This window comes from Rhopalosiphum padi, chromosome 4 (assembly GCF_020882245.1).
Source record: "Rhopalosiphum padi isolate XX-2018 chromosome 4, ASM2088224v1, whole genome shotgun sequence".
NCBI lineage: Eukaryota > Metazoa > Arthropoda > Insecta > Hemiptera > Aphididae > Rhopalosiphum > Rhopalosiphum padi.
This window is the reverse complement of record NC_083600.1, coordinates 27,477,001-27,498,383: the sequence shown is the minus strand read 5'-3', so window position 1 is coordinate 27,498,383 and position 21,383 is coordinate 27,477,001. Positions and strand designations below refer to the sequence as shown.

The window sequence follows — 21,383 nt, the reverse complement described above, 5'->3', positions numbered from 1 at the left end:
TATGAATTTAACCGTACTGATAATTATTTCAATAACGATCTTATATTATTATATGTAGGTATAATATATAGCAGCAATATAATAACACATAAAATAAAACTTAATACAATAAAACTATAAGTATTTACTATTTAAGTGCTTATTTTTATAGAGTTTCTACAGTTTATAATAGTATGTCATTAATTCTATAGCCATTTTGTTTTGCCATATATTCAATTGTTTACTTAATCACGTAATATATGAAAAATTAATTAATATAATAACAATTTGATTTAATTTTATATAAATTGGATTAAAAATAAGAAATTTTAAAAGATTAATACACATTTTTATAATATAATAAGAATTTATGATCGTCACATAAAATAAAATAATGAATAACTATTAGGATTGAGAAAAAGACACCACACTATAACATACGTTACATTCCTATTGACAGTAAATCGATAAATGTCAATTATTATTATTATTGTTAAATAATATTACCTTATTAAAACTACTAAAAATGTATAGAAGCATATACAATAATATAATCATGTATATACAATGTACATGGATATGGTTGTCATATAATTTTTTTTTAATGTAACAGCATTATTTATAGTGTTTTCTAAACTAAAAATTATTTTATTTTATGTTGTTCGATAAATTTATATAATTACGTTTCATGTAATTATTTTCAGACATTTTTCAATTTTAAATAAAGTAACGAATGTATTGGTTTACAGTGATTTATGACCTCGTATTAGGGAGTAGGAAAAAAGCTTCTGTCTTTTGAAGATGTTTTCTGAGCATAGCCATTTTTCTCCAAAAACGTAGTTATGGTTCCTGTAAGTTACTGCTAAATATTATTTGGGAACCATGCACAAACGTAACTATCACATGTGTGCTGGGCTTACAAAGTCACAATTATACAAGAAAATGTTCTAATCATCGTATAATATTGCACATCACATTCGTAATGAAGTTGGATATTCAAATGAATAAATGCGTTTTTTATATAATAATTTTAATTATTTTGTGTCAATTTAAATAATATTAATCCTAAGAACATAAAACTTTTAATGAAAACTAAATTTTCAAAATATTTAGACAAGTTCAACTATACATCAGTTTTGACTTTATAAGTTAATAACAGCAATATAAAATGATATGATTATTATTTTATATATCTGTGATATTTTTGACAAAAATTAGTTCAATTTACCGAATAACCAATAATAATATAAATAAATTATAAAATACACTTAGAAAAAAGAGGCTATGAAATCTTCGTTCAGAATTGTTTTTTGTAGTCGATGATTTATAATTTAATTCAAATATAACACATATTATAGTTACCCATGATGTATACTTAAATTCTACTATTCAGCAGAGTGACAACCCCGGATTTTTAATAAATATAATCATAATATGATACTATTATTATTTTAAATGTTTTATTCACCATTATTTATAAACTCCTTTTATTTATTATATAGGCCTGTAAACTGCATGTGTGCTATTTGGGTTGCCTGATGAAATATTTCAAGGAACGATACAAATTTAATATCAAAAGTAGAATCCAAAATAATTGGAATTCTAGGTATGCAGTTTAGGATGAGTCACGACGTGTCTTAGACTAGTAAAACCATTTGTGCATGCCATAAATTTACAAATGAAAAAAAATGGGTGTGAGCTCCTGTGGTTATTAACCATATCGTCCATATTATTTGTTGTAAATGTTGTAATATAATCATATAAACACATACGTGTATATAATATATCAACTCTTTTATAATACTCTTTGTATTTTTCAATGTCAAGAACAATAATAAAACTATTAAAACCAATTTCTAATACATATGAAAACACAGTTAGTTAATAAACATGTTTAGATAGAATTGTTAAAATGCCATACAATACATTTTATATTTGATACATAATAATTGTATGCCTCGTATTGTTTATATTTTATATGCGATTTGAACACGATGTAATATTCATGTATCGATTTATAAAAATTCAAGTTCAAATGTTCAAAACATATTTTGTTGTGATAAAAATCATGTAACAGTAATAAATCAATATATTATATGATTAGTTGGTTTATTATTCATCGATAAACAGTTAGCGTTTTATTCATAATAATATTAAATTATTTGATGTTAGCATTAATTTGTAAGAAGAACAAGGAATGGTTTATTTATTAGGAATATTAAACCAATTAATATGCAATAAGTGCTAAAATGCCTTATAGATAATCGCAGAGGTATAAAGTATAATAACATAAAATATGTTCTTTGTATTATATACTTTTTTACAATTTTTAAATTAGTATTATTTTAGATTCTGAACGAAGTGAGAAATATATTGATTTTATGATGATGTATTTTGTTTGTTGTGTGTGTGTCATCACTCATCAAGTTCTGAAGTAGAAATGATATACTTTGATTTTTGACTTCATCCTCTCTTTGAAAATTCATCTAGTTGGTACTTTGAGGGGTGAAAAGTAAATAATTAGGAAAAACCCTAAAAAAGCAACGGAAAACGGGAATTTTTACGCATAATCAGTTTTTGACAAAATCGATTTTTTCATTTTGCTGTAACTTAAAAACGAATTATTGTATATACTTGAAATTTTCACCAAATTATTATATTAGCGTTATCTATTTATCGAAATTTTCGATTTTTCCAATTTTTTTTTATTGAAATGCCTACAAAAAAAATTTAGGAATCCAAAAAATCTTTAAATTTTAATACAAAGTTTATTATAAGTTGTACTTATCGTATTAAAAAAAAAAACAAAAATCGTTATTCACAGTTTTTGTTTATAAGTATTTAAATTTCAAATGTTTACGAAATATATCAAAATCGAAAAAATATGCAAGGAATTTGAAATTAAAAATTCGTAAAATTTTTGTGATATATACCTAAGATTAAAAAACCCAATGCAAGGTTTACCATAACTTTTCTTCAAATAACGGCAAAAAAATTTTTAGCGTCATTAAAGAAAAAATTATATGAGCGTATGAAATTTAATTTTTTACGAAATCGCGTAAAATAACGATATATTACAATATTTAAGTATAGCTAATAATATAATATATCCTACTGATTATCATAGACTGATAAATCATTTCCATTCAGAATCGTTTTTCGTGATACCTGTTATTGCATTCAAATTTAACACATCCATTATAGTGACCTACTCCCCATTTCTACCATACAGCAGAGCGATACCAAGTTGGTATAAGTTGCCCACACTTATTTTTTAATTTTATTTTGAAGATATATACAAAAAAATGTGTACCCTATTTTTAAGCGTTTTTATCCAGCAAAAATTATTTTACCGACATTTAAAGAAATAAAATATAAAAAAATATGAACAATCTATATAAATAGCTCTAAAAAGGTCAACATTTTAAAATTATGAACTTCGAATACTCATAAAAAATAAATATGACTTTCCACTAAAGTTTTTTTCAATAGAAGTAGAAAAACTTGTAAGGAATCTTGAATTAAATTTTAAATATTAGATATAAAAAGAAAATTTTTAATGAATTTCATCAAAATTATAACTTTATAAACGCTTATAAAAAAATATTGTAACTATTAATTATATTTTTGATATTTTTTAATTGATAAATTTACAATCCATGAGAATCTTGTATTCAATTTTCAAGCTTTTTAAATATTACATTTTTTATTGGAAAAAAGCATTAAAAAAATTTAATTTAAAATTTCTATAAATAGTCTAAAATTGTGTTCTGAAAATGTGAATATAAATATTTGGTTAAATTTTTCAAATATATAATATTATGGTTACTTCAGTTACACAAAAAAAAAAATTTTAATAGAATTTTTTCAAATACTGTTTTTACGTGAAAATTCCCATTTTTTTTTTTTTTTTTTTTTTTAGTTACTTACTGGGTAGTTTTTTTACCATTGATGATCATTCTCAAAGTACCGACTAAATCCAATTTATTACAACTACCAAAATTGAAAATTGAAGCATTTTTACTATCCTAAAAGATGATGCAAGCAAAAAAATCATTTTTGATTGATATTATATTAGTACCAAATTATCACTCATTTTATAGATAACATTAATTACTTAGCAATAATTATTATTTTATATAAAAATGTTACCTTCTTCACTACTTCTTTCTGAATCCGTCCGCAAATCGTCAGAAGTTTCTTCGAGAATCGTTTCTAAAAAAATATAAGACGTGCTGCTTACGATGTTTCCACCATAACTACTTTGGTTGAACGATGACCAGTTATCTTCTTCACCGTTATCGCAAAGATCGTCTTCTGTAACACGGCCAAATGAATTCAATCAATTAGTATCAAATAAAACTAACTTGAGTACACGACGTCAATGGGATGATAAATGGAATAGATTGTGTTTTGTTTGATATTTAAATAAACTTAAAAATTGTTAGTTTAATAGTATTATTATGTAGTTTTCTAAGAAATTTTAAACACGTCATTATTTGTTATACTGTATTGTTTCTTAGTTTTACAAGTCACAGCAGTGACACAGCCGCAGTGTTTATTATCTATAGAAATTATTTACAATTCGTACAGTTATTTGTTATATAGGCATATAGAATTGCATAATATTTTGTCAATGTGTCGGCAAATCGTTTAACATATTTCGTCGGTCATTAATACGGAATATACACGTCGTCCTACGTGTTTATGTACCGTAATAACTAATAAGACAAAAACAAAGACACGTGATCAACAATGTACGCTACTACAATATATAATATAGTCTATAGCCTGTTATTAGGACACAAAAACTACGCGCGCATATTTACTTTGACAGGAATCTGTACGGATATATACAGAATACGGAAATGAAATTATACGAAGCCGAGGCAATTACTGTCCAGAAAAGGAACCAAAAAATATACTAAAACCAAGTATAATATAGTAGGTGTTAAATATTTGTATTCATATATAATAATTATATGTCCTAATCATGATGAATATTAGTAAAAAAAATTTACAATTTCAGGTTTTTATTGTAAATTTCGAATTTCAATTACCATAATAGATAACGTACACATAAACATCACGTTATTGTTATTTTTAACATATTATATACACTCGTGCATACATATGTTTTAGTACAAGATTATACAAAAAAAGACAATACGAAAATATTTTTAAAACTGTATAAAATATTTCTAAAAAACGATTAAAATAGAAATTGCTCAGTGGCACAACTAAGAGGAATCAGAGAGTGCGGGCGAGTCCGGATCTGTTTGCTAGGAGGCCAGAAGTAAAACAATGTTTTTCTTTTAATAATTCAAAATTATTATACAATTTTGAGTTAGTAAAACATACAATACATTTTTTTTTAATTTATAAAATAATTTTAGTAAGACAAATGCACCAACCCTCCTCAGACAGTCAGACCTCTGTATAATATAATGCTCGGATGAGGAGCGGGGGCGTTGACATTTTTTTTCCTTGTCAAAATTTTAAAGTTACGTCACTCAGATTGCTAGTAGGCATTTTAAAATATAATATTTGTTTTTTACTTAGTTGATTTAAAGATTTCGTGGTTACGCTGTTTCTATAGAACTGAAAGTTATCTATAAATTAAAATATATATAATAGTATATATTTACTATTTTGTATTAAATTGTTTAATTGGTCATTATGACCATTTATTAATAATTAATATATATTATATATATATATATATATATCTAAGTTAATTTGAATGATTATTAATTATTAGTAGGGCTTGGATTTATATGTATTAAATAACCAAAATATGTAAATATATATATAATAACAAATCGCTTTATATGTGATAAAAAATGAAAATATGGAATATAAAAAAATTACAAAAAAACATAACTTATTACATAAACATTTAAACGTTAATTAATTTAGAATTTAGAATCCCCCTGAAGGAATTTAATTTGGAACACAATTATAAAATAAAAATTATTTACATCAAGTATTACTATAGTAATCATTAGCTGTGATTATTTAAGTTTATTCTAAACAGGTGATATAATATAAATTAAATAAACTATATACCTATAAGCACTTATTTTATTAAAAATAAATTTTAATTTTTAACATGAATCTAGCAATATTTCTTATTAATTATTTAGACATACCACGTATGTTTTGGAAGTATATATACTTTGAATTGTAATATTATTTAGTTTTTTCATTATTATATTAAAATAATAACAATAAACAAAGAAACTAGAAACAAAAATTAAATTTATAATTTAATTGAAAAATATACATACATTTTTAATGAAAAAATACCGCTATTCAGTTTATTTAAAAAAAAAAATGCCGTTTTCAATCAACTTTAAACCTATCATTATATTTAATCATCATTAGAAATCAAAACACAAATCACGTTTACGGTGTTTTATTTCCAACATAAGGTCATCACGCTTTATGAACATTGTATATATTGTACATGGTCCTAATTTAAACGTCTAACTTGTTCAAAATAATATAAATATATAAACAATAAAATAATATAATGTGAATAATATAGATTCACTAGATTAGTGTCCACTGAACATTGGCCATTTTCATGTATTTTAAGATAAAATATATAAACATATTATTATATAATCATATTTTTACCATGAAAATATGAAATATCTAAATAATTGTCAAGTTTAACACGGATGATTCGTTTTTTGCAGTAATGATATTTTGTTATCATATAAGAATGTTGTAAAAAAAAAACTAGCACGAGTGAACGGTGACGACGAGAACAAGAAACGGAATGGATTTAAAACTGCAAGTAGTTTCCGTGAAGCCAAATAACGGTAGGTAGATACTAGGTAGTAATATTCTGCCCCGTTGTTGGCCTCTTTTTTTCCGAGGTTTGAGCAATTTTTGCCAATATAATGTACGATAAACCATTTATATTGATAATAAAATTCACTAACTATTGACATTAGTTAATGACAAATATATCAAATAATATAACTAATAGCCAATAAGATTTATGAGAATAATGAATTATGTTTTAACATAATATAAAACAAAAGCATATAATTACATTTTGAAATAAGTTACAAAATATTACTATTTAACTAACTGTTGAAATACATATAGTTTTATGTCATTTATACTTAAATTTTATACTAGTTATATCCAAGCCAATAACTATTATCATTGATTATAAATACTAGGTTTTTAGTACTTATTATCAATGCAATTATGTACTCTTATTACATAAATTACATTGTACACATATATTAAAATTTATAAGTATACCATTTGTAATAATTACCTATAGTAAAATATAATTCAAACAGAATTTCTCAAGAAGATTTAAATTATAATCATCTGTTTTACACTTTTTTTTATTAAAGTTAAATTCATAACTATTGGCTATTAGCTCAAAATATTCTGTAAATAACTATTTCGAAAAAATAAACAAATATTAAATAAAATTATTAATAAGAAATTGAAATTTATATAATTTATTAAAAAAAAATAAAATAAAATGAGTGTCGAATTTCCTATTAAGTTAATCATAAAATAAAATAACCTGATTTTACAACAAACATTTAAATAATTTAAGCTATTATTTTTGTTCCAATTTAATAACAAATAAAACTGCTAATACAAATGTTTGTACAGACTACAGACTAGTTCCAACTAAAAGTGTAATACAAACATAAGGTATATGTTAACAATATCTTAATAAAAACTACCAAATTTTATAAAAATCCAAAAACACTTCACAAACAAATTGTTAAGTAGTTTTATCATGCCTAATACGTTGTATTAAAGTTTTATTTTAAATAATATTGTTATTCACACACACACATGTGTAATTTATTTAAAATCCATATTAACATAGGATTGAATACGATTTTACTTTTTTTTGAATATTTATTATTTTTACTATAGGTTTATACAAAAATTAATTATTTAAATTACAAATATAAAATAGAAAGTGTTATGATGATAAAATCGTAATTGCTATAAAAAATATTTTACATTTTATGTGTTTATAATAGATTATTATGTATATTAAACGGTTTTTTATAAAATAAACATTAAATTTACTATAATTTATGTTAATTCAGAACATAATATGAAAATACCTTGGAATTTCAGAATAATTTAACTTATATAGTCATATAGAAATCATTAATAAAAAAAATAAATAAATAATTTGTACAACAAAATGTTTCTATTATAGTACATGCATTTTTCAAACTTTATGCAATAATGATATTTTCAATCATAGTTTTATATATTGTACTTTAACTATAGGTATATTGTATATTATGTACCTATAATTGATTAATATAGTTGATTTTACAATTAAACAAATAGGTAAGTACTTTGTAAAAAAATAAGTAAGTATTCATTTAAAAATAACAACATATAAAGATGAAAGAATACAGATATTATAACTTACAAATTAATATTTAAAGAAAAATTATACACAGCTTTTAATATTCAAAATGTGATAGTAAATAAAGTGTAATATTTTAATAAAACAATAAAAGGAAGATGTAAATTCATACCCGCAAATGTTATTTCCGTCTTAAAATAACAGACAAATTATTAAAAACGTCCAGAAGAATCAATTTACACAGTTATTCTTAATATTAGAGTGAATAGAGTAATAGACTTATCAACCTTAAAGGTATTACTGGTATTAGGTAAGACTTTTTTTATATTTTAATTTGTTCATAACTTGCTTTAAATTATTAAAATATGCATGGTATGCATGTAAACATGTTGGCTTCGTGTATTTAGCGCGTATGAAATTCGTACTACGAAATCTACAGTGTGAATCAAAAAACGCGAATATAATATGCCGCGTCGTATCATACGAGTAACATTGAAACAATCTTCTTAAACATAAACAGACAGATACAATATTTACTACTGATACAAAAAAAAAAACGCTTGCCAAGTCAGAGATCGGCATGTAAACTTTCTTAATTTTCAATTTTTAGAAATTTATTAATTTTATGCAATACCTATATGTATGTATAATGTATTTTATTTTCATTTTCATTTAGTGAGATAGATCTCTGAAACCGAAGAGCGGATTTTGTTGTTTGTGGTCTTGTTAGATTCACATTGGCTAGGATAAGTACAGTGAAGATTTTCAGAACTTTTATAGTTAATTCACTACAGAGCTTAAAAAAAAATATTAAAATACATTTTATTGGGCGATTTTTATGTTTTTCAGCTTTATATAGCTTTGTAGTGAATTAACGATTGAAGATAAAGTTCTGAAAATCTTCATAGCACTTCTAGTCAATGCGAATCTAACAAGATCCCAAATAACAAAATCCGTTCTCAAGTTTCGATAATCTATCACGCTAAATGAAAATCTAGCAAAAAATAACTATTTTTTTAACTGTGAAAAATTAAATAAATTTTTTTGAAAATTTTAAATTTCACATTTTGTATCTACTTGATAATCCCTTTTTAAATATATATCAACTAACTTTTTAGCTATAATATTTTTGGAGAAAAGTTAAAAAATAGAAATTTTAGACTATTTACGCCGACGTTTTTATGGATTCAAATAGTTATAGGTACCGCTTGGGTATGATATCGGATAATTATCCACCTACTCATTACAACTGAGTTACATTTTTATCATTTTCCTATTTAACAAAAGTTCTTAGTTTTAAAAATTCAGATTTTTTCATTTCAATTACCATACTTACTTAATTAAAAATCAAAAAAGTAAAAATAACGAAAAATATTAACGTTTGATCTACATAATAATTAATAACTTGTCACTCCAGATAATAGGCATAAAAGTATATTAGCCATTAGGTATACGTAAGAAGACACTTAACGTAACCATAGACAATAACTAAAACAACAAATTTGGTCTTGTTAACAATTGCAGTCGTTTCTTCACGCAGTTCAACGTATGTACTTATTTTGATTGAACATAGGATATGTGACGGAGTGACGAAAGTGCTTACGTTGTTCAATAATCCAATTTTACGTGATATCTGTTCTTGTTAACTTCCATTTTTATATGATTATTATAATGAAATTTACTTCGTACCCTTCGTGCCCTAAAAAACCTTAAAATATACATGCATTTATCCCCTAAAGGACCTAAAGAACTACTAAATATGCTATTAAAATATGCATTACAAAAATAAAAATCATAATATCGAATAAAATCTTTTTATATTAATTTCAAGATAATATTTGCAAAATTATAAATTATTTATTATTATTTTTCTTTTCCGATTTATTTTCTTTGATTCGCGCTTACAATGGACCGATAAGCAATAAACTAATAATAATGCAAGTGGTTGGCGAGAAAAACACAAAAACTTATTTTAAAATATTTATTTTGTATAAATAAAACCACCATACTAATATCTCAGGTCCAGAAAATTTAATTAAAATTAATTTTTTCTATATAAAATTATACCTTTATATAAATAATTGTCAAATATGCACTTATAAATGAAAAATGGTCAAATATTCAAAATATATATAAATATAAATTTTAAATATATACGTATTGCTATGAAACCAATTTATATTTTACTTAGCTATGTTTTTAATGATTATTGAAAAACATGCAAACCTCTTAGAAGTCCCTAGCCCTAATCATAAATCATTCTTTTTCTTAGGCTATTTAATTATTAATTATTAGACGTATTTATTGTATACATATATTTTTAAATATGAAATTTGATATGATCACATTTTTCAATTGGTAGAAAAGCACCGTGCGTTCATAGTTAATATTCTTTTATTTTTTTACATAAAAACTTTAAAAGAAGGAAAACTTCATTATGCTCACTTGCTAAAATGTCATCAAATTGACCAGTATCGTTATTTTTTTTTTAGTTACACACTAATCATAGCCTGGAATACAATAGATAGCCTATATGCTTGTCTTGGCTGAAGACTACGTGAACAAGGTTTTGAAAGGAGGTTTAACACATGTCTAAAGTAACTATTACAGCAATAATACAATATAGCCATAGATATTGCTGTGTGTGTGTGTGTGTGTGTGTGTACACCTATATATAATATATTTATATACAATATAAATACGTAAATCTATATAATGTATATTATACGTGTATGTATTTATTATACAAAACGTATACGAGTATTATAATAGTGTGTTATAATTACCATTGTTGTCGTCGAAATAGTCAGTGTGGTCATGAGGGCCAGAATCGAATGTGGGATCGTTTTGTTGGTGGCCATTGCCAACTATCGCCACTGGCGGTTGCTGGAGCCCGTACGCAGGAAGCCAATGATTAGTTCCAGCAGTGTCAAGCTTTTCCGACCAGTCACTGAACGCAATGTTTTCAGCCATATTCACACACTAATGCTAACTAATGACCTGTAAATACATTTTATTATTGGATCATATAGTTATAATGTAATCACTATTTTAATCATATTATATTATTAACACATTATTCCAGTATATTTATGCAGTTTTAGCGTTCAACAAAAAATTTATGAAAATGTGTATTATTATTATAAAAAATATTAACTATCACTTTAAACTATCACTTATAAACTACCCAGTGTTTAAACAAGACGTGTTTATATTTAAACTAAAAAAATTTTTAACACAATTTTATATTTTTATATGCAATTTTACATAAATATATAGTTAATTTGATAAAAAAATATCAAATAATATATATAACAAAATATTTGCTATGATTTAATATACGATTATACCTACATAGTAGGTACATTCATTTAAATATATAATATCATGATAGTATGCAAAATGCAAATATTATGCTGTGTATATTGGCATACGAAAACACATAATATAAATTGGTGTACCGTGTACAAGTACAGCATATTTTAATAACCGTAGCATAATATACAGGTTACTAGATTGAACTTAAAATTAGATAGGTACCATAAGAATAATTTTTAATTTATAATCTTAATCCAAGCCATACATTTTAATTATAATTGTACAAAATTATATCTAAATAAAAAAAATTCATATTATTTCATATTTAGTTACTTAAGAATAATGTGAGGACTACAGTCTACATTTTACATATTATATATATAAATAATCGTTATGTATAGTCGTATACAAATATATAATTAAGTAGTTTATACTTACATATAAACGTCACACAAAACATAAATTAATAATATTTTAAGCGATACACGCATTGATACATTTTAAATTAACAAAATTAATGTTAACATGATGTAATACATATGAATATCTAGTTGACTATACCTAGTAACAAATGGCAAATGCTACCAATATTGACACTTATACATGTAGTGAAAAATATAATTAAGTTTATTTATATCAAGGACATATAACAATTTATTATGGAACTAATGTAATTTTCTATTTTATTCGAAATAATATAGGTTCATAAAAATAAGTATACAAAAGGTACACAGATGAGATAAATGATATTTATAGGTAACACAAATTCACAACTATACACAAATCATTTATTTTTATACATAATTATTTAAATTTAAGTGAGTAATTAGATGAAACTTTGCATAGAACATGTCAATAGTATTAGGTATTTTGTTTTACTGCATAAACGTATAGGTAGGTATATAGTTAATATTATATTGTATATAATATTTATTATTATATAAATAAATAAAAATCAGGAGAAATCAATTTTTTTTTAATAAGTACCTAATTTGTTCTCCTAATACTATATAAATATGGAGTATGCTAAATGCATTAATTATATTATATATATAATATTAATATAAATCGAATTCAAGTAATTTTAAATTGGGTCTATTATAAATATTTACCATACAAACTAATGTTATCATATTGAAATATTTTATTACTATTCTACGAAAGTAAAAGTTATTTCGGTGACGTGCATTAGTAGTAATATTGTAGTAAACAAAAATTTGAGATTATGTGATATAATTTTTAATTTTATTATACCTTTATTTATTATATTTTTCACATCGTAGTACCCAACAACAATTAACTGTAACTCATTTAAAAATATAAGTATAAAGTACAAGTTGGGTTTTGTTATAATTTTTCAAGTCTCATAGTTATTGTGTATAATCGTATAAATTGTTATGTATATGTTCATCGTAAATTATACAAAAATTTACATTTCTCCTAAATCCTAATAAATGCACTATACCATAAATGTAGTCTTAATTGGAGAAATAGTAAAAACATATTTTTTATAATAATTTTTACAGATAAAACATTCTTTAATTGTATTTTAACTATGTTTAGGGTTTATATAGTTATGTATATATATTAATATGTGGCTCATTAGAAATGAGTGAAAATATTTATTTTTTAAATTTTCTCCTGTAGTAGCCAAAGTGGTATAAAATACAGGAATTGAAAATATGCGTATAATCCACATTTGTCATTAAAATTATCAGGAATTATTTTATTTTAAACTAAATAATTGTCTTAGATACAATTGCATGATATTCATCAAGGAACATTTAAAAAAATTATATTTACCAACTACCTAAATAAAAAAATTCTAAATGGTAATTGTAAATATTGATTTAAAAAATAAAATTTTTTTTTTCGTATTTTTTCATATGAATCCTTATTTTTTTAAAAGGATCATTAATCGATTTTAAGCACAGAAATTAACAGACAATTTTCAATTTTCTTTATAAATAATGCATTATATATTTGCAAATATCCCGTTTCTCTATATTAGGTTTGTGATAATTTTTTTAATTATTATATAGTGCAGGTGTATCCAGGTCCGGGGTGATGCTAACTCAGTTACTACTTAGATATTTTTGAAATATTTATACGTTTTCCAATTCAATTGACAAATTATATAATATCATAATATTATGTTAGCTCTCTTCCAAAAAAATGACTAGAGATTTATTCATTATTAATATTTTAGAAAAATACGAGTAATTTAGATCAATATTGCTTTAGAGTTTAGATAATAGTACAATTTATTAATTTTTGGTTTTACTTTATACGGTCAAACTTTAAACAAGACAATTATTTTTTAGTATTGCCATTTTCCACTAATTATAAATACCTACGTAAATACGTATTTGTATTTATTATCAATAAATAAGCTATAATAAATAGCTGATGAGAAGAAACTATTTTTTTATCATTGTTATTGCTCTAATTTATAAATTCAAAAATAAATGCAAATCTTTTATCTTATAATTTAAGAAATAAAAATAATTTAGTTATCAAAATCGAAACATATTCCTAATTTATAAAATTTTTATAATCTATTTATTAGTTAGTTAGTTAGTCTATTTATTTATTAGTCGTTTTTTGTTATCTATCACAATCGTACTTTAACTAAATGCAAATTTATCTTTTTCTTAGATTTGTACCTCTACTTATTCCGACGATGTGCTAAAAATTTGTATTTTATTGAATAAAATAAAATTTAATTTAATCTCTCATTATTCCGTAGACCGTCGAGGTAAATTAACTCAAAGAATTTAACAATATTATTGAAGAGTTTAGCTTAATCGCTATTAAAAACAAAATGAATATAAACACTAATAATTAACAGTCTATTTCAAAACATATTGTTTATTGTACTATTTAATTAGGCTTGTTTATTTATTATTATAATAATCTATATAAAACAGTACATGTATATTGTATATATTATGTGCATTGATATTATAAATTCCTATTAAATACGCACATGAGTATAATTAAGGGGATTGGAATCGATGATTTCCTGTCTTTATCTAACACACACGCAACATAGGGTAATAGACGTGTTCTATTTCCAACGTACCGATTGATATAACGAAGCGATAAGAATTCTGAATACAGATTTGAATTCGTCATCAAGTCTACTTGAGATCGACTTTCCCGCATTTTTGATTTTATCCTCCCAAAATCCGAAAAACGTTATATTAAAAAAGAGTAATTAAAAAATTGACATATTTCAATATTTCGAGTAGTAAAAATCAAAAAATCAAAAATGTGGGAAAGTCGATCTCAAGAAGACTTGATGACGAATTCAAATCTGTATTCAGAATTCTTATCGCTTCATTCGGCTTCAATCGGTGCGTTGGAAATAGAACACGTCTATAATCCTATGTTGCGTGTGTGTTAGATAAAGACAGGAAATCATCGATTCCAATCCCCTTAATATAATATTTTAATAAATAACATTTCTATTAAGGTGTTTAAAGGTGATTAAAGGATATTTTATTTGAACCCTCAATTTTTCTTATTTTATAGCAATGATTACGAAAACAAGGAGAAACAGAGGAAGTTGTTCTACTTTATAGTAGGTGTCAATATTCCACGACATAGAGTAGGTCAATGTAATATTATTAAATTTGAATTCTGTAATAAATCATTGCGGACACAAACTGTCAAACTATATTTTTATAATATAGAGTTATACTGCTATTTGGTGTTTATTTTTCTATTATACATAATACTCATAGTAGTTAATATACAGACAGACGTACGGTAACTGAACTATTTTGTTGTTGTTTCGCATATATTCTATAATTATAATTTTCAGCTGTTATAAATTTGTCTACAGTCTACGAATGATATTATTTTTAAATTATAAAATCGTTATTATTTGTTTAAACTTGAATTGTCTACATGAGATTTTAAAGCTACAGTTTTAAAAATTAACAGCTTAATGATTTTTTAACTACTAAATAATGAATATTTTTGTGATTTGACAATTTTTGTAAAAACTAAGAACGCTTATAAAAAGAAAATCATGACCATGTATTTTTGATATTTTTTTTTATTAATTGCTGTAAGAACAATTTACGAGGCACTCAATATCTCAAGATTTTTTACTAAAACATTTTATCATACATGCTTAAATCAAAAATAAACTAATAAAAGTGAATAATTTATAATATCTATAAATTGTACAAAAAGATTCAAAATATTTTGAAATTAATATCATGTTTATAAAGAACTAATATTAAGTTTTGATAAAAAAATATAAGAAGTTTACACAGAATACAGAAATTAACAAAATCGATTTTGTCAAAAAATTGTTTTATGTGAAAATTTCTATTTTTCTCATTTTAAAATTTTTCTTGGTTTTTGTTTCTCCCAATTGTTTGATACTCTACTATTTCTATAAAATACTACTTTCAAAGTAAGAAAATTAAATGTTTTCTATTTTAAAAGAAGTGTTAATAAATATTAACACATAATTTTTAAACCAAAGCATTTTTCGCTCCACTAAAATAAAATAATAATTACAAATACTTATATGGTTTATATTTCTACATGTATACAAAAATATTATAGTGTTAATAATTATAGATAGTTTAAAGGTAAACTCAATTTTTTAATAGTTTTACAAAAAAAAAATAAAAAAATATAGAAATCCTACGTGGCTAGTATACCTTCGCCAAAAGCAAGTAATGTTCTATTCTGGTATTTTTAAAGTATATTACAATCGTGAGAATAGCCGAGTAGGTACCAAGTGAAAGTTCTGAGACAATACAAACGCAGGCCATGAGAAAGATGTATTCGTTTCCAAGTAATTGTAACATTCAAAATCCTGTTTCGATGAAAATGGTATCGTCGTAGGTGGTTATTTCTTACGTATTTATATAATAGTATGTTTAAAATACTTTTCGTGGAAATTAAATTTATTTAACTACACTATGTTCTGATGTTCATAGTTCATGTTAGTGTACATTGCATTAATAAGAATGTATATTATATTCTAAGATGAAGGAAGTAAAATGGAGGAATATTATTCTTGATATTAAATAATATAAAAAATAAACTGTGATAAACGCGTTATTTGTCGATTTTATACAACTGTAATATTAAATTTTTTTTAAAATTAAAACTATATATATAATCTATTTACTCTCTTATGTCATTTACAAAGTCGACGTACATCATGTATATACTATATATTATGTAGGATACATGGTCTGTCAGAGCCTAGATGACAGCATGACAGATGTTTATCTTTAAAATAATAGGGTGTATTATGTTGACCTAAGTACATTTTATTCCCGAAAACCATTTACAGCCACATTTTTAAGTAATTTATAGATCAACAAATCTACTTCAAAACTTAAAATAAATTATCAAACAACAAACTAAAAAATATACATTACAAACAATAGCCAGTGTATTTTGGGTTTTGATTCATTTAAATACCTACATTATTTAATTTACATGATCAAAAGGATTTCAACTTTGAATTTTAATGAAAATAAAGCTTTATTCGAAATCTAAATTGCTAGGTACTTCATAATATTCTACGGCATAAACAATAGTTGTAAGACTAGTAATCAAATAAATAGATTTTACCTACTTCCTACTTGCTTAGATCAATTAAACCGAATTCCAGGAATTTAGCGGGATTGATTTATACAAACTGTTATAAAATTAAAAAAACATTTGGCGTTGAATCTCGTATAAAATTGAACCAGAACTAAGTATCTATATATACGGTAAATATAACTGTAGGAATGTTGAATCTAACCGACATTGAAGTAAGACTAAGACAGAACAAAAGATTTAGAAAGGCATCATGTGATGAACGGTTGTTTAATGGACCCCAAAACCGAAAACACTATTCGTCCTCTAAATAGACAAAATACACGGAATACACATTGGCTAGGTAAATTTAACCCAATATCTTTAAAGCCATAGATGACCTGTATTCTGTAAGCAATAAAATCTTTAAACACTAATACGCCGATTATCATAAAAAGTTGAATAATGTAATGAACCAATTATGCATTACGTATAAGGGATAATTAATATAGTTTGCTCACTATTGATTCATTAAATGTTTGGTACCTAATTCCTAATTGTTTATAAATCTCGACAACCGGCATAAGTAATACCTAATAAGTTGAGTAATGAACAGGTAGATATCAAAGTCGTGGATCTCAGACCGAAAATAATATTACCAAACAATTTCGCGATTAAGTAGGTATTTTGAAATGTTTATTATAATACAATATAGTACGTAGGTAGGTACCTCTAATCTGATATCGATCACACTTACAGACAATATTATTTAATGTTTTCACAATATTAATCCGTCGAAAGCATTCGCTCTTACATCGACGTACACTGCACACGCGCTGGACGTGGTTCCCACAACATAATCGCGTAACACGGTAATATTTCACTCGGTGCGGCACATTCCGTCGACGGCCCCGGGGCCGAGATGGTCGATACCGTGCTCGCTGTACTGCCGATCCGGTACTGACAACCGAACCGCGCCGGCAAGAGTATCGTACGTGAAGAAATCGTCAACAATGTGTCGCGAGATTAAAATGTGATTGTCGACACGTTCTTGCGGGAGAGATAACCGCCGCACAGGAGAATCGGGTAAGCGACGACTCCGGCGACCCACCGAAGAACAACAACTGACAATTGTTGTTGAACTGTGGTCTCGGTTTTTGTCCGTTCCGGCATCCGGTTTAGGACGCGACCGCAACAGTGTTCGCCGCCGACAACTAACAACACAGTACTGCCGTTCGGCACTTCGGCGGCGGCACCACACGACGGCGGCTGCGGCATTGCGGCCCAACGCGGAAAACGACGAATGGACAACGTCGCCGCCCCGGGTTCCGGCGCAAACCGGTCTCGGGTCAAACGCGCAGTGTTACCGCAGTGTCCGCGATAATACCGGTACACGGTATTATCACGCGCGTACCTGCCGCGTGCACCGCGTAAAACTAATAATGTGATAGTAGTACCACTACTCACTATATAGTACTGCGTTAGCGTATACTGCAGATTTGTAATAATTGTATCATTTGCAATATTTGCATTTTGCATCCATACGACCGTACGATTATTTTTAAATGTGCAAAAAAAGCATATTTAATTCATAGACCTTCTAAGGTCTAAGATTTAATTTGAATAAAACAGTCAAACTTAAAATAATATAACTCAAGTCTAAAAAGTAAAAACTCTTTAGATTAATTAATATTATTTTATATATTTATAATGATTTACAATTTCTTTATTTATTTTTAACATTAAATTGTAAGGGGGCACTTGTCCGCTCGGCGCTCTTTCCCCCATGTAGCGCCGACCCTGCGTTTCAGATATTGTTTCTTCGTTTAGACTTTAGAATATTCAACTTTATGCTTTCCTTTTATCTAAATCAATATTAAAGATAAATAAATACCCCTAATTAAATAATAAACTAGGGTTTCTTTTAATTATTTAAATTTTCTTCAAATCAATAAAACAATAGTTAATAATAAAAAGTGGGCAAGCGGGTATCGCTCTGCTGTATACCTAGTAGAGATTGCGAGTAGATCACTGGTCACTATAATGGATGTGTTAAATTTGAATGCAATGACGGGTATCATTGTATACGAAAAACGATTCTGAACGGAGATGATTTATCAGTTAATGATAATTAGTTGGATATATTATATTATTAGTTATTACCTATATTTAAAATGTAATATATCGTTATTTTACGCGATTTCGTAAAAAATTAAATTTCATACGCTCATAAAATGTTTTCTATATTGACGCTGGGATTTTTTTTTACGGTTACTTGAAGGAAAATTTATGGATAACCTTGTATTGGATTTTTGAACCTTAAGTATAAATCAGAAAAATTTTATGAATTTTCAACTTCAAAATTCATTGCAAATTTTCGCGATTTTGATATATTTTGTAAACATTTGAACTTTAAATGCTTATAAACAAAAATTATGACTAACGATTTTTGATTTTTTTTTTTACTTAGATAAGTACGACTTATAATAAACCTTGTATTAAATTATAAAAATTTTTTGGATAGCCAAATTTTTTTTATCGGCATTTTAAGAAGAAAAAACTTAGATAAGTCGAAAATATCAATTGTCTATAAGTAGCTTAAAAAAGGTCAAAATATTTTGAAATTTTAATCGTAAATAGATAACCATAATATAAACATTTGGTGAAAATTTAAAGTATTTATAATGATTAGTTTTTGAGTTACAGCAAAATAAAAAAATCGATTTTGTCGAAAAGTGGTTATGCGTAAAAATTCCCGTTTTTCCGTTATTTTTTCAGGCTTTTTCCTGACACTTTTGAAAACTACTGGAAATTTTTTACTTTTGACCCCCCAAAGTACCAACTAGATGAATTTTCCTATTCAAAGAGGGGCTGAAGTCAAAAATCGAAGCATTTTTACTACACCAAAACGTGATGACAGACACAAAAAAAAAAAATTAAATTAAAAAAAAACACATCATTGTAAAATCAATACATTATTAGTATATATATGATATAATATAGTCATATATCATATATATTGTCATCACTCCGTTAAGAATCTAAAAAAGAAACATTTTTAAAATGGTTATATATATATTTCACACATTCACACATCTTATAGTTTTAAACACGCTGCATCTCTCGAGGCTTTATATAACACACTACACATTTGTACCTTGTACGTCTGCTCTATCCACGAACACGATAGTGATTTTGTGAGCTTCCTCTTATCCTCTACTGTATATCCGCTTAGGCTTTGCCAAATGATTGAAATAGTTCTAAGACGAATTCTATATGCTGTTGCAATTAATGATTATACAACATAATATCCCCTATCCTCCGCACGACTACACACCAATTCAAGATTTCCTCTATTTCTCAAAATATTGCTAAACAATATCATAAACATGTAAATTTATTAAATTTTTTGTTTACATATTACATATATACATGATGTAAAGCTAAAATATCTGTCCAACCTTCTAACCGGTAAAGTCGACCCCCCAGATTCATAGCTCTCAAATTTCAATGCGCATTGCTGCTCTAGCCATTTATATATGTTACGGTCAAAGTGGATAAATCAGTCATTGTAATATAATGCCCGGACATGGACATTGTATACAATGTCTAAAATGTTTGGGCAAAGTAAATATAATACATATTTATAAAATTTCCACATAGACTAGACATTGTACAGTGTACACAATGGCTAGTACTGAAAGTGCCAGGCGAACAAAATACATATATTATTATTGACGTACCTATATAATTTTATTTGATTTGATTAGTAAACCAAATGAAAAATATTTTATTTATATTAATTTTTATTGAATATTGAAACTATTTATTTTTACAAGTATTACCATTGTGGCATTTAGACACTTTAGAGTTGCATAGAATTCCTGTAGCTTTACATTTGCATCTTCTTGTTTCACATTTCTGGACTTCTGGTTACAAGTACAGCGGTCATAGTTATACAGTATAACACTCTTAAGATAATATTCACATTGCCAACACCAGTATTAGAATTGTTTACTATAACATTGTATACAGTGACTAGTCTATATGGGAATTACATATGTATTATTTATATTGCCCAAACATCTTAGACATTGTATACAATGTCCGAGTATTGTATTACAATGATTGATTTATCCACTTG

General features: G+C 25.5%; 1 protein-coding gene across 3 annotated transcripts in view; it reads right to left on the bottom strand.

Annotated features, from left to right (window-relative positions):
• LOC132929351 (uncharacterized) overlaps window positions 1-18,537 on the bottom strand; it is a 40,569-nt gene extending 22,032 nt beyond the window's left edge. The window contains exons 1-3 of one of the 3 annotated variants that reach the window (XM_060994659.1): window positions 17,970-18,537; window positions 11,146-11,359; window positions 4,132-4,296 (exon numbers count right to left, since the gene is read on the bottom strand). In XM_060994659.1, the coding sequence (XP_060850642.1) occupies window positions 4,132-4,296; window positions 11,146-11,332 (352 nt within the window). In that variant the 5' untranslated portion in view covers window positions 11,333-11,359; window positions 17,970-18,537. The remainder of the gene's footprint in view (window positions 1-4,131; window positions 4,297-11,145; window positions 11,360-17,969) is intronic. The other 2 variants (XM_060994658.1, XM_060994660.1) reach the window with 2 other exon arrangements.
• Window positions 18,538-21,383: the final 2,846 nt, after the last annotated feature.